The sequence below is a fragment of the Larus michahellis genome, chromosome 1 (assembly GCF_964199755.1).
Source record: "Larus michahellis chromosome 1, bLarMic1.1, whole genome shotgun sequence".
Lineage (NCBI taxonomy): Eukaryota > Metazoa > Chordata > Aves > Charadriiformes > Laridae > Larus > Larus michahellis.
The window spans coordinates 88540989-88555598 of record NC_133896.1 but is presented as its reverse complement, the minus strand read 5'-3'; the positions used below and the strand labels follow the sequence as shown (position 1 = coordinate 88555598).

At 42.2% G+C, this 14610-nt stretch overlaps 1 protein-coding gene across 4 annotated transcripts in view; it reads right to left on the bottom strand.

The window, feature by feature from the left end:
• Positions 1-9673, bottom strand: part of PHF21B (PHD finger protein 21B) — a 167903-nt gene extending 158230 nt beyond the window's left edge. For 2 of the 4 annotated variants that reach the window (XM_074590589.1, XM_074590612.1), the window contains exons 1-3: positions 9392-9673; positions 8719-8751; positions 8370-8435 (exon numbers count right to left, since the gene is read on the bottom strand). In XM_074590589.1, coding sequence (XP_074446690.1) covers positions 8370-8435; positions 8719-8751; positions 9392-9445 — 153 coding nt within the window. In that variant the 5' untranslated portion in view covers positions 9446-9673. The remainder of the gene's footprint in view (positions 1-8369; positions 8436-8718; positions 8752-9391) is intronic. The other 2 variants (XM_074590623.1, XM_074590601.1) reach the window with 2 other exon arrangements.
• Positions 9674-14610: the final 4937 nt, after the last annotated feature.

The window sequence follows — 14610 nt, the reverse complement described above, 5'->3', positions numbered from 1 at the left end:
TAAAGCTTTTCCAAGTAGCTTCTCCCCAAGCTGGAGAGCAGAAATGTCAGGTTCTGCACCCAGCACTCTAACGTAACTTTTAGAAAATACTTTCAGGCTAAGAAAACTGGTTTCTTGCCTAAAGTTTGGAGGTTCTGAGATGCCTCCCATGTAAGCTTTTAGGTGTGAGCCTTTGTTATCTACACTGAAATAAAGGCTAAAATTATTTATGTCTTTTACCTGGCAATCTTTATCTTCTTCTATCTGTATATGAGTCCCTAGATGTGTGTTAATGATTTGCAGAATTTCCTTGATCTTAATATATTAACAACACAAATAAGTTTATTTTATCACATTTTATTGCCAGGAAAAATATGTTATCAAAGAGGTCTTTATCTGACCCTATATAAAATACTTTTAGTCTCCGTAGTAACATTTTCACGGTAGGTGTATTTTGACTTCTGTTTTGGTTGAGGGGAAAAGAATGAGCAAGACGTACTTTACATTCACTCATTGTGGTGAAATTATATCTAAGGAAATAATTCCAGCATTTATCTGTTTGGCACTTAATAACACATAAGATGCATAAATCACAGATGAGAGTTAGTATCAGTGATTGTATAGGAAATGTTACTTGTCACTTTGTAACCTGCATCTCATATTAAATTCTGTATCACAGTCCCCAGCATGTATATATTTTTAATTACATTTTCAGGCTCATTTACATGCGCATATTGGCTTTCTGCCTGAATGATATCAAAGAGAAAGACCTTATGCTCACGCCCAAGCACACGCACACACACATACACAAGCACATTTATACACAGAGACACTCGAGTCTGTACATTTCTGAGAATGGAAGCTTCTCTCATCTTTCTCATTTTTAGCAAAGCTTCAGTTAACCAATAAATCTTTAGGCAATCCTAGCTGATTCAAAGTGCTTTACAAAAATGGAAAATTACAGAAAATGCAGGTTAATCTCTGCTGCATGTCAAAAGTATCAATGATTCTCACTTGACTCTTGTTAATCAAAATGTAATATACATTTTCGCTTTCTGTAACCTTGTAAGATTTGTCGTCAATAGCTGAGTTTGCACAGAAAGGCTGTTCCGTTCCTTCTCCCTGGATAAGAGGTAAGCTACATCACAAAGTACCAACATGATCAAGTTAAATCAATGTGGAAAGGAAAACGACCTATACACTATATAGATTAAACTTCTATTTCAAAACCAATTGTATGCTTCTCTCGATTAAACGCAAGCAATCAAACTCAGGTGAACACACTGTTCTTGCCACAGCCTCAATACCCAGGCCTCAGGACTAAATTCCAACTCTGAAAATAAGATTGCCTCTCAAAATCTCAAATTAACTTCACCCATCACACCTACAAAGTTCCCAGATACTTGCTGTTTTGATTTTACTGCAGCCTCATTTAGGGCCAGTTCTCTGGTTTACTTTCATTCAGTCACAAGGGTCATTTTGTAGTTTAAACTCAGGCATATATATTTAACTCCTCCATGGGTTAAAAAAAAGAAAATACGTCGTCCTATTTTTCCACTGTCTCTGTATATTAACCAGAAGGGTCTGCCTGTACATGTGCAAAAATACCCTGTGGTACATATTAGATTCCAATAGATGCTTACTATTGGCAGTTGCAGGTTGTAGCTAGAACTAAGCCGCATCAGCAATTTCATATGACACTCTGGAAATTGCTACTACATAACAATAAGTAGCTGATTCAAAAAAAAAGGGGGGGGGGGAGGGGAGAGAAAGCATGTTTAAGGAAGTACATTTTGGCTCAAGAAGAACATTTCCAAAGAAAAGAGTAGTACCACCTTAAGTTTTAAAAAAAAGGATATACATACATTTATATACTTGCATATAAGGGAACTGTGTTTAAGGTGATTCAACACCAAGGAATGGATAGACCAAATATGAGTCTGTTAGGTTGAAATAACTGTCTACTTTAATGGCAGAAAGACAAATTTGCATTTCAATTAGTCCAATTCTTTTTTTGTTCTTCTTTGTTCTTATCTTAAACTTGCAGCCCACTTTTATACTTCCCTTACCTCCAACTACTCTGCATGTACAAATTGCCCTCTTTGACATCATGGCCACATATACACTACTTACCATGGCCTTGTCTTATTGATTTGCAAACTTCTACCCTTTAACTCTATTGATTAGAAATTGTGTTGATGCTTCAGATTTTGTTTTGGGGGGTGGAGGGGAGAGGGAAGTATCATTTTATAATCAAGTACAAAAATACTGCATATTTTATCTTTGATCACAAAGAGAAAGGCATAGAGGGAAAAGTTAAAAGTAACTCTGTATTAACGTGCCTTTATACGCCTTCACGCTTTCAACTTGAAAATCAAATCTGGAATGAGATGAAAAGGGATTTTCTCTACTTTAACACACCAGAAATGTTTAGAGTGATGCAGTATCCCATTGGAAATATGATTTAAAATCACCATTTAGAACCCCATCTCCGGAAAGGAGACATTTGGAGCCATATTCCCCTTTTCTTCCACAAGCAAAATGAGTCCATGGACCAGATCCTGAAACAAGATGAACTAGTATAAATATCTGACATGATACACTGTTCTGGATGAGCTGCACACATGACATGAACCAGTGGAGAATTTGTTCCATTAAACCAGAGCTCTAGACAAAGACTCCTGCAGAAGCACCACTTTTAACTGCCCAAGTGTCTCTTAAAAATTAAAACAAATTCTAACTCCAAGAGGTAGAGTTCCTATATAGAACTAAAGTTTCTTTGAAAGGGTCTCCTTACCAAAGTAACGTGTACATCTGAAAAAATACCTGTTTGCTGCAAATATAAATTAGATATTTTACAATGTGTAACAGGTAGCAAGTGCTGTTAGTGTAAAACCAGAACTGAAATAAAAAGGTATTGTTGGCATAATTCCTTTTTCTGAATAGACAAAGGCATTGTAAGGAAAAAATTGCTAAATCACAGGGATAATCATCATAGCCAGCTCTTCTAATGAGGCATCATGGGATTACTGGAGTTATTATAAGAGTCATCTTATTGAAGAAATTCAAAGTTAATTGAAATCAATTGTACTGTTCTGACAGCAGGTGTTTTAAGTGGCTAAAATATCAAAGTGAACTCTTTAAAATGGTTAGAATGAATGTAACGTTCACTTTTCAACTCTTAGCCCTGCCAAGTGATACACTGAACAGAAAAGTGTACGGTCAAAGAAAAATACTGGAAAGAAATAGCATTTCACATGCCAGTCAAGCAGCTACCAAACAAAAGGTGGTTCTAACCCCCTCCAGTACACATTTTCATTACAGATGTGCAATTTCCATGAATCTTATAAGAGCAACCCAATGGAAGGTAGAAAGCCACAAGTATACATATTTCCATTGTGTTTCACCTCTATGAAAATGTACTTTATTATCCTTTTCCACCAATATGAGCAGGGAGTCTCAATATGGTATTACTGAAAGCACAAACAGAATGCTAGGATTGCCATTATGCAAACTATATTCCCAAGTTTCTCCTCCAAGGAGTTCACGGTAAACTCTTCCCTAGTTGTGTCACTTTTTCTACAGATGGCAAAGCAACCAATAAATTACTAGCTGATTCTAGGGAAAAAAGGGGGGGGAAAAAAAAAAAAAAGAGGAACTGAAGCTCTCTGAATTACAATCCAGAACTAATCTTTACTTTGATCCAGTAAGTTCATTTGATTCTGCAGTTGTTCGGGTTTCCCAGCAAAGTCAGCGAGACCTCAATGTGCAGAAGAGCTTCAAAGTCAAGCTCATATTTAGTACCTGTTGTCTTTGTGTTTAAAGACTTAATGCAGTGATTGAAAAGTGTAATACTTCAACTGGGAGCTCATCACCCTGTCTCCCTCGACTTCAGCTAGTACTCAGTAAGGTCCTTCAAACCAAATTCTGCTGGGATGAACATACATAGACACAATTCTTGCTGCAAGAAACAGGAGCGCTGTGTGTACCTTGGGACAGAGTTTGACATTAGGTTCAACGTGATTTGGAAATGCTTTTCAGGTTCCTTTCAGGTTTTACCTCAGTTTTTACTGACGCTTATAACCCTTATTTTACTTCAACAATTTTGAAAGTACCCAACCATATGAAATACTGAGCTTTGGCAAATGTCAATAATTTCCCCTTTAACATGTGTAAACAATGCTGCCATTTCCAGGCACAGCGCAGCATGAATTTCAACAAACCAAAAAACCACTTCCTTCTTTTCCCCAAAACAAAGATACAACATCAGTAAAACCAGACATCTTGAGCTAAATCATTTCCAACAACTTGCATAAGAACTGTACTTAAATTTTAAGAAGTCTAACACTTTCCACAAACAGGCTTTGCTAGTGATCACCACAGGCAAAATACAGTCAGCGATTTAATTTCAGATATACTACCCAAAAATACAAACCAGCAATAACACACGCTGGGAGAGTCGCCTGAAACTAATGTTGATTTTCTGCATAGATAGTAAATTATGGTAAAGAAATGAGGCAGTGCACAAGTGAATGGCATATACATAATGTCTTTCAGGAAGACATATTTTTATTACTGTGCTCCAGGACAGGCTGTCTGAATTCAGAGTTCATCGCAGTTGAAAATATAGTAGCCCACACATGTTCATTGTTTCACTGTTAATTTTTAAGACCTCGCTTACCACCTAATACTTATGTCAGTAACAAGTAACTTCTGACTGGAGGTTAAAGGTTTGTTTATTTATTTATCCTGATCTATTAATTAATAGGAGACAACTTTCTAAAATTAAAAGACCTTTAATGACTCTTTTAAGGACATAAAGAAAGCAAGAAGCACATGCAGCAGAGCACCTCTGGTGTGCTTTTAAGGCCAATGCTGGCTCTTATGATAGCTCTTTTATTTACATATAAATGCTTGTTGCTTGACAATTTAGATAAAAATGTTACCACTGCTCTGCATGTGCTGTAGATTGAAGGTGTAAAACCACTGGACCAACTAATGGAGTCTTCACACATCATATCTTGTTAAAGAAGAGGTAACCCACTCTCAAACGCTATTACAATTCATCAAAACTATAGTATATGAAAGATACATTCCTAACAAAAGTACAACTTTTGTCTTTCTGAGTAGCATGCCAAATTAAGTATTGATTGAAGCTGCATCCTTTCAATAATGAAAATGACAGCTCCACAGCACTTATTTGAAAACAGTAGGAAAATGTTAAAACTACATTTAATTCCATATTTCTCTAAACCACCAACATAACAGAAACATCACTGACTGGCCAGGGATCTTTAGTTAGGTTGCAACTTAAAATCCAACTGTGCATAGAAGTCTACCTTATACATTTACCTCATCCACCAAAAGTTGAGTTTGTCATTCGGTTCTTTCTGCCTTTATTTGTAACTTTCAAGAAAAGGAAATACTGCCACAAATGCCAATGGCTACAAGGGAAAACTGATGAATAGGGGTACTGAAAAATAACACTCACTCGTGCTATATTTCTAACAGATGTGGATGATGTGATCATCCATTCATTTTACTATCTGTTTCATCATCCACATGTGCAGTTAATTGAAATGCAATTTTAGCATCTTTTGTATTCAGTGCATGCACAATCAAAGGTATACATTATTGAATTATGAATTAGTTGTGCCTAAACAAATCTTCGGGGGGGAAGGGGGGGAAGGAGGAGGGAAGGAATGTAAATACATATGGAAAAATAACCTCCCTACTTACACTGCCTACTTAAGTTTACATCACTGTTTTGGAATAGCCACAAAAGTGAGAGCTTGAAACCACTAAATAGCTCCAACATTAGCCTATCTATTGTCTCAGTAGCCTTCAGTGCATCTTCTTCATGCCCTCAAGGACTGATAGTTCATTTATAAGCCATTACCTAAAGAGCAACTACTAATTATAGCAAGTCTGCAAAGTTACACAATGGTTTTGTGACTTGGTCAAAGGCTAAGAACTCCAAACTCATTTCACTTATGACCCAAGAAAGATTTCAGTTTAGAGCTCCAGAGGTGGCAGTCTGGAGCAAGAGGACACCACATCACCAGCTAGTCTCTTATTTATAAGCTCTTGTTGCACAGGATGTTGAAATCAGTAAAATAAATCTAAATCTAGGGGCTTGCCTAGAAATGGTAGGTTTCCTGCTAGGCCAAATTTGCTGTTTACAGAATTTTAGCATTTTAAGTTTAATTACTTCATACTTTATAGATTTATTTATAAGATTATTAGAAGGGCAAGTCATAAATATACGACTGCTTACTAGTTAGTTTGGATTATACGTAAATATGTTGCACAAGACTAGCAAAAACCTTTTTCACAGAGCTGAATCGGAACATTCAAACTGTATTTTCAAATGTGTCTCTCTGCCTTATCTAAATTCCAACATGACACATAATAAATAGCTTCTCATTTACTATCATCATAAAAATTTAAACAGCCTTGAAATAGTTGCTACAATACAGGGGAAAATGATCAAATGTGTGTTCTAAATACCCACTTAGAACAGTAAAACTATTTCCATATTGAAGAAAGAACACATAAAGATGCATTGTTGCAGTAAAGGCTGTTACCTTGTTTTAAAAAAATCTTCTACTCAGTATAGTAGTATTAGAGTCAACAACTTGCTGTTTTACACTGCAAAAAAGGACTAACAGCCCTTAGCTATCATGTAGTGTCAGATTTGCTTTAAAAAAGAAAGTATCTGATTTGATTCTATACAGTGATTAAACATCTTTGTGCTCTGCTGAGTAGGATATTCTATCCCCTCCCCCCTCCAAAAATGGCATCAAAGCAATCAAAATGGTAATGTTCAGCATGAATGGGGCCCCATCCCCCACCTTCAAACTCTGCAGACTTTTCTCCATGTTAGAAGAAACCAACACCCCTTCCTCACAAAATGGAAGCTTCCACTACCAAATTGAGAGTGCTGACAAATTCTGATTACAATAAACTGGGAGGAAAAGGGTAGCAGATAATCACCATCACCTTATGGGCACAGATTATATATGCACGGATCACTCTTCAACTTTAACCGCAACTCCAGGAAAACAAAACAAAAAGAAAAAAAAAAAAAGGGAAAAAAAGGGGTGGAATCGCACACGTGCCCCCTCGCCCCCGGAGGTCCCTCGCCGGCAGGGAGGGAGGGAGGGAGGGAGGGGGCGGCAGTGGGGCTGGCCGCCCGGCGCCCCGCGGGCGCTGTCCCCGGCTATGGTGCTGAAAGGGCTGCTGCATTCCGGAGGAACCGCGCTCGCTCCCGCCGGCGGCGGGGCCGGCAACCGAGGGACGGGGAGGGGAGCTCAGCACCGCCGCGCCGGCCCCCCGGGGAGGTGGCGATGGTGGTGGGGGGTGAGAGGGAAAGTTCACCCCCGGGGAGGGTGGCTTTGTCAACTGCCCTTCCTGCGCTGGAAGTCCTGAAAGTGGGGACAGGGGCCCGGGGGGAAAGAGGTGGGGTGCGGATAGTTGGGTGAGTGTGAATGCGAGTGTGCGGGAGTGAGTGTGCACTCGGCGGCCGCTGTCCGCGGTGCTGAAAGCCCGCCGCCCCCCTCCGCGCCCGGCAAGTTTCCTCCCGGGGGGGGTTGGGGTGGGGGGAGCGGGTCGCGGGCGGAGCAGCGGGACCGGGGGTCACTCGGCACAAAAAGAGAGATGAGAAAGTTTGGGGAGGGCAGGGGGAAGGAGGGGGGGGGAGGGGGGGAGGAAGGTTTCTGGTTTGTTTTGTTCCCCTCCTCCGGTTTGGGGCTTGGGGTTTTTTTTCTCTTTTTTCCTCCGGCAGCTGAAACAGGTTAATCTGTTTTTATTCGTATTTTTGGAAGGGGAGAAAAAGTGAAAGTGCCTAAGAGAACTCGAATCAAAAGCTAACACGTCAGATCAGACCAAGGGAAGAGAAAGGCAAGTGGGGAGGGAAAAAAAAAAAAAAGAAGAAGAAGAAAAGAAATAAAATAAAGTGATCAATAAAAATCAGTTTTGTAATCAAAGCCCAGAAATGGCTCCGAACTGGGCTCCAGCCTCCTCCCTCCCAACTCTTGCTCTGCACATTACACGGAAGTGCACAAAGTAGCCCAAGACCGGAGAATTTTCCATATTCCTAAAACATGTCGACCAACTCAAAATGGACGCCTCATTTTTTTTTTACGTTTTAACTACTGCTTATCTTTTTACTACTAGTACTAAAATCATTCTTTCCCCCAGCAAGACATCCGAGAATCCGACCTCATTTTGAAAACATGCATTTTCTTACTTTACGCTTAGGAAAATGGATGTTATATTCTCTGCTGTCGGTATTTTTCAGCTAACGCAGACACTTTTCGGATGTTTAGAAAGTGCATTGTAAAAACAAGAAGAAAAACCAAACACAACTGAATCGATCTGTTCCTTACTTGTTTCTCATTAAGAGCTGCTATTCTTGATTGCCTTTCATGGATTTGTTTCTTAAGATCCCCGTTCTGCAAAAACGGCAATAAGATGCATATTAAAGGCAAAGTGTAAACTACCCCTGTAATGAATAAAACTTGCGATCTAGAAATTGTTCAAAGGCAAAACCGTTCCACCAAAGCCGAACGAAAGCATGCACACACAAAACACCCTCCTTAGTAAGAAAGCTCAGTGCAGACTACAAAATGAGATCTCTTACTGATAAAGTTTCTCATCCTGCTGTCCCAGCACAACTGCGCTTATTACAGCAGGGATAAAATACTGAAGAAGAGAAAAAAAAGGATCTGCATTTACCTGTGGATCTTGCTTCATCTGTGCAACTAGTTTCTATAAAAAAAAAAAAATCACCCCAAAAAAAGGAGGAATTAGAAACTGTTTCAAGTTTAATGGATTTTTTTAAATGTATGTATGTGTGTGGACGGGGGAGGGAGGGGGGTAAGGAACAAAGAGGCAAGTAAACACTGCGAGTCAGTTTCAAGCAAAGCTCATAAATATTCAAGTCTCGTCCTAATCTCTCCAACACACACACACACACTCGCGCACACACACACACGCACTCACACTCACGCGCACACACACTCACACGAGCACCGACCGCAACGTTAACTCTGCATCTCCACAACCCACACACACACACACACACAAAAAAAAAACTCAGGCAAACAAGCCGCAAAACTACTTTGGCGAAGTGCTCACCATTGCCGCGGGGGGCCCGGGGGGGGCCCCCGCCGCGGCCCCGCTCCCCCCCCCACCCCCCCGCGTCGCCCCGGACCCGGCCGCGGCCCCGGCCCCGCTCTGCCTTCCCCCCCCCCTCCCCGCCCCTGATCGATAGACCCTGCGACAAGAAGCAAAGGCTACTTGGTAAGCATGCAACACTGGCTCCCTTCCGATCCTCCTCTCCCTCTAAAAAGCACCGGGGATAGAAGAGCATTTTTTATTTGCTTATTATTTTATTTTTTTTTTTTACCTGATGACATTGGATTTCCACTTTTAACGCCTCTTGCAAGCTGTGTAGCTCCATCCCTGCAACTTGCCAGGCACTTTCCTGCCACTTTCAGATCCGAATGAAGTTTTTTTTGTTTGTTTGTTTGGTTTGGTTTTTTGGTTTGGTTTTGTTTGGCTTGCTTTTTTTTTTTTTTGCTCCCTTTCCTTTCTCTCTTTTTTTTTTTTGGCCTTTTTTTTTTTTTTCTTTCTTGCTTTTTGCAACCGACCCGCCAGCCAGCCAGGCAGCCAACCCTCCCTCCACGGCAAAAAAAAAAAAAAAAAAAAAAAAAAATTTAAAAAAAAAAGGAGGAAAGAAAGACCAGGAAAAATTAAAAAAAAAAAAAGGAAAAAGGAATGTCAGTAACAACAACAATAATATTAAAAAAAAGCGACAACAACAATCGAAAGAAACAACTACTCAGTCTGCAAAGCAAGTTCTTTGCCTCTTTGCTGGGGACACAGACTCATCACTCACTTTCCGCCAAAGTAGGGGGGGCCCCTCCCCCCGCGCCCCCGCCCGCACGCCCCCCGCGGCCCCCCCCCCACACCGCCCCCGCTCCGCCCCGCAGCCGTTCCGCCGCCTCCCGCCGCCCCGCCGCCCCCGCCAATGGGGACGGCAAAGGGCTGAAAACGGGAGGGACTATATTTCCTCGGAGTGCGCGCCTTGATTTCACTTTGCCTGGGGAAAAAGTTGTGCCTCGGCCGTCAATGCTAATTCGGCGGTGCCCGGATGGAGCGGGGGGGAGGGGGGGGAGTGAAGGCTCGCGGCCCGCGCATGCGCCTTACCCCCGCCGCCGCCGCCGCGGTAGGCGAGAGAACAACAAAGTGCCGGCGCGCTCCCGCCCCCTTGCGCGCGCGCCCGCTCGCCCGCTCCCCCGCGCGAGGGCCTGCGAGGGGGGGGCGGGGCGAAGGCGCGGGGCGGGGCGGAGGAGGGGCCGAGTCTCTTCCCCCACCCCTGTGCCCCGTCCACCTCCCAGCGCCTCAGCGCCGCTGCCGGGAAAGGGGAAGGGGCTTCTCCGTGGCGGGGCAGCACGGCCTTCCCTCCCCGCCCCTGTGGGTGTCCGCTGGGGGCTGCCTTGGGGCGGGGGAAGGGACCCCCGCCCTCCCCAGCTTGGCGGGAGACCGGTCCCAGCGGCTGAGGAAGGGGAAGTTTCTTCCAGTTGTCGTGTCCCCCCTCCCCCCGCCATCTTCTATACTGATTCTCCCCGCTCCCCTTCTCCCGTCACTGGATCTCCTCCCTCCGCTTCCCGGCCCCTGCCGGCGTGGCATTAGCTGCCAGCCGGGGAAGCCGTTCCTCACCCCGTCCCGTCACAGGCCGGTGGCGCCTCCCGCCGCCGGCACCAGGTCTGCCCGGCGGCGAGCCGTTAACGGGGTCTGTGAGGGGCAGCTGCCCGGCGGCGCGCGGCGAGCCGTTAGCGGGGGCTGTGAGGGACAAGAAGCGGCAGCTACGGCTGGTGCTGGCTCCGGCGGCGGGTGGGAGTTTCGCCCGCTTCAGCACGGAATTCGAGGCAGCGGGCAGGCTGGCGTCAGGGAGGGTTACCTCTCCCCCTGGCAGCGCATGGAGTTTAAATTGTTCCCCGCTCACCCCGTCCTCGGCCGCCCGCTCCTCACCAGAAGAAGCCGCCGTACCCCTGGGTTGTGCCGAGCCCACTGCTGGGGGGGCTGGCCCCTCGAAACGGGATGTCGAACCCGAGACACGTTAGAAAGCAGTCAAAGTATTTTTAGGGGAGTTTTCTGGTGGATGAGTTGGTTTTGGGTCTGCGACTAACCGAGAGCACAAGCCCCCAAACAGCGACTTGCAGCAGCCAACAGAGAAAGGGACGGGAGCTCTGGGACACTCAGGCAAGTGAGCACAGTGCCAAGGGATTAGCAACACAGACCCACGGCCTCAGTTTAGCTACTACTTATCAGTAGCAAGACTTTAAACCAGCACAGAAGGGTTGGCTTAAGTAAATACTCCAGTTCAACCCAGTCAAGCCCCAGTTCCTTGGCTGTCAGTAACAGATACGTGTGCCACTGGGTCACCCTGCACCACAGAGATAGTCTAGATCATGTGCGGACAAAAACATGTCACCTTTATGTCACTCGGTCCACCAACATGCGACCCAGCTTCAGGTCATACGAACAGACACTACCTGATCCAACCTTGAGCTTGCTGTGAATTTTTTTTAAATACTTTTAAACCAGCAGCACAAATTTATAGGAAGTGTTTTGCTATGTAGCTGCAGTACTTTCAATGCAGTAATAGAAACCGTGCAGTTAGATTTACTGTCATCTTGACACATGGCCAGAGTGGGGTAAGAAGCCAAAAATAAGGTTCAGAACAATTTTATTGATGATGGTCAAAATTTAGGGCACATTTTAACAAGCAGTTAAATGACAGAGTGCTAGGGACAAAACCCTTAGTGCATACATACTCCCATTCCTGCAATGATTGCACGTTGATATTTTATTTAAACTGCACTAAAACATTAAGTTGAAACTTACACTAAATGATTAGTCAGTATTTAAAACACCACTGTGCTCCAGATGTGCTTGGATGCCAATTTTAATAACTAATTAAATTCATCTTAAAGCTAATTAAAAGCACCAATATACACCAAAACCAACTTACATCAACTGTACTGTAATTAAAGCTGTTGTGAGATGTAACATGCTAGGAGTCCAAAACGATGTACCCAATTTTCAATAAACTTCTCAAATATATTCTGTCCAAACATAACTTCTTACATTAAAATCATACAAAGATTCATGGTGAAATATTCTCAGTCTGCCAAAATTAGGAATAAAGACAACTGAAAATTTCTATTAACCTTACGATTAAACAAATTATTTCAAAGAGCCATTACTATTTGTTATAGTAATGGACTACATTTACAGCATTTTGTTAGTGTCTGCACATGGCTTAAACAGCTAAAATCAAGAAGCTAGTTTCACTCTTTCTAAAGATAATGTCTAAGTCAGTTTGTTTTCCATAGTCAGTGCATTTGGTCTCTGGATTGAAAATATCAGAGGGGGTATATAATTCCCAATCAATAAAATGGCTTAGCTGTAGGGAGGATTTTCAAAATCTAAACTCCACTCACATTTGTAAGGACCAATAGGTCAATCCTGTAGATACTGATGAATATGAAACTGTTTCAATGTAAAATCAGTGGAACTTCTCACACATTCTGTACAAAGGCATTTTGTAGTGCTAGACCCAACAAAAGCAGGGCTTTTCAAGGTAAGTAAATACCTGATAAGAACTGACATCTGAAGTAAGGTGTGTGAGTAGGCTAGGCTTCCAAGCAGTTATTCAGAGGTTTAAAGTGGCTCTAAACAAGCTAACAAAGCATTTGAATGAGCTTTTAAAAAAGGGAAGCCTAAAGGATTTTGTAAATTGGGAATGTTACCTTTGTAACCTCTGGTTATATCAGTGAAAAACTTCTATGAGTTCAGAATCAGGCCATCACCTAAAACTGACTAAACTAGTCAAGTATGATTTCTTTACGTATTAGTTGTTAATTCATTGACATTATGCTGATTGATTTGTTTAACTGCATATTTCATTGGTAGAGCAAAGACACTTTTTCTCAGCATTATAAAATAGTCACTTGTTCATCAGAATAAGAATAGCAATTACTGTTAGCCTAACTTCTTGCACAGAAGTGTACAGTTTCAGGAAGTGTACAATTTTATGACATTACCTGCAAGGGGTGAGGTTCTTGTGTTGTCCTTCCCACATCAGTGAGAAGCCAACAGGAAAAGTTTAGAAATTTGTTTCAACCTGCCCACTGCTCAAAAATTGGTTTATACATCTACAATGCTATGATGGGTCACAGATTTTAATACAAATACAAATTATAAATTATAAAACATAATGAAGTACATTGCTTTTCATTTATTGATACTGCTTATATTGTTTTCTGGGGAAGTTGTGTAAAATAATCATTAATCTGTCAAATACATTTATGCAATAACATTATGCAGTCACCTATAAAATTGTTAACAGCTTTATGCAATTTACTTGGAGATTATGATGGCAAAAGTCATCCAGCTTGTTGGAGGGACATGAGAGCTCAGTGAGCTTCCCTTCCACCCATGCCCCTGCATAAGGGACACTTATAGTTTAGCTGAAAGCTGCGAAGGGAACGGGAGACCAAGTAGAGCAGCTGGCAGCCTTGCAGAGAGGTCTGCTTAAGCATGGAAATTTATGGTGGGTGCTAATGAAAAAATATCATGTTGTATGTTACATGATTAAACACATTTTTCGTTGACCCCTGGAAAGATTATTATTGCTCATAGAAGTTATGGAACTTCAGAATTCCTCCAGAAGAAACTGTACTCCTCCTTTCTCCTTGTGGTAGAGATCATGTTCAGAGCCTGGATGAGGACTTTTACATACAAAAACATTCTGCAGTCCTAGAGTAAAGGTGTGTGTTCTACAATGAAATATAAATGCAACCTTTCTGTTGCCAAAAGTTTTGTTGGTTTCTGCGTGACACTGTTTGGATGAATAAGGACCAAAACTCCAATTTTGCAAACAGTTCCATTCATGAAAAGCTTTATGCATGTGAATCAATTTAATAGTCCTTGGTAACAGAGTCACTTATGTGCACAAGCGTTTCTAAATCAGATCCTTTTTCTGCAAAAAGTTATTGCAGAAATGTATTTGACAGAATGACCTACCTTACAGGATTACCTAAAAATGCACAGTACAGTATCAATAGAAGACCAATAAATGACATTTTTTGTAACAATATTTCCTGCATACAGAGGCACAGGACCAATCATTGTATCAAGAACACAAGACACCCAAAAGTTCTTGCTTCTAATGCATCTAATTACAGGAATCCAACACCTGGGCGTCCAATCCCACACTTTAAATCCCCACAAGAAGGGATGATGTTCCTCCCTTATCAGATACTATTACTGATTCAGGAGAAGACCTGCAAAGCTACAGAGGAGAACAAGGCACTTAATTGCTTTTGGTAATGCCATATTTTTATTAGAATTAACTTGGAAAATCCACGTCCCCATATACCCTTGTGTAATATACTCCCTCTGTTTCCTACAAAGAGTCCTAAAAAGATTTGGAGGAATAAAGCACTGGACAGTGATTTGCAAAGACAATCAATGGCTTTATTGCAAATTCCATGCACTCCTAATTCCTCTTCCCAAACTGTCAAAGAAAAGTGTCCGAAGATAATAAGATCGTGG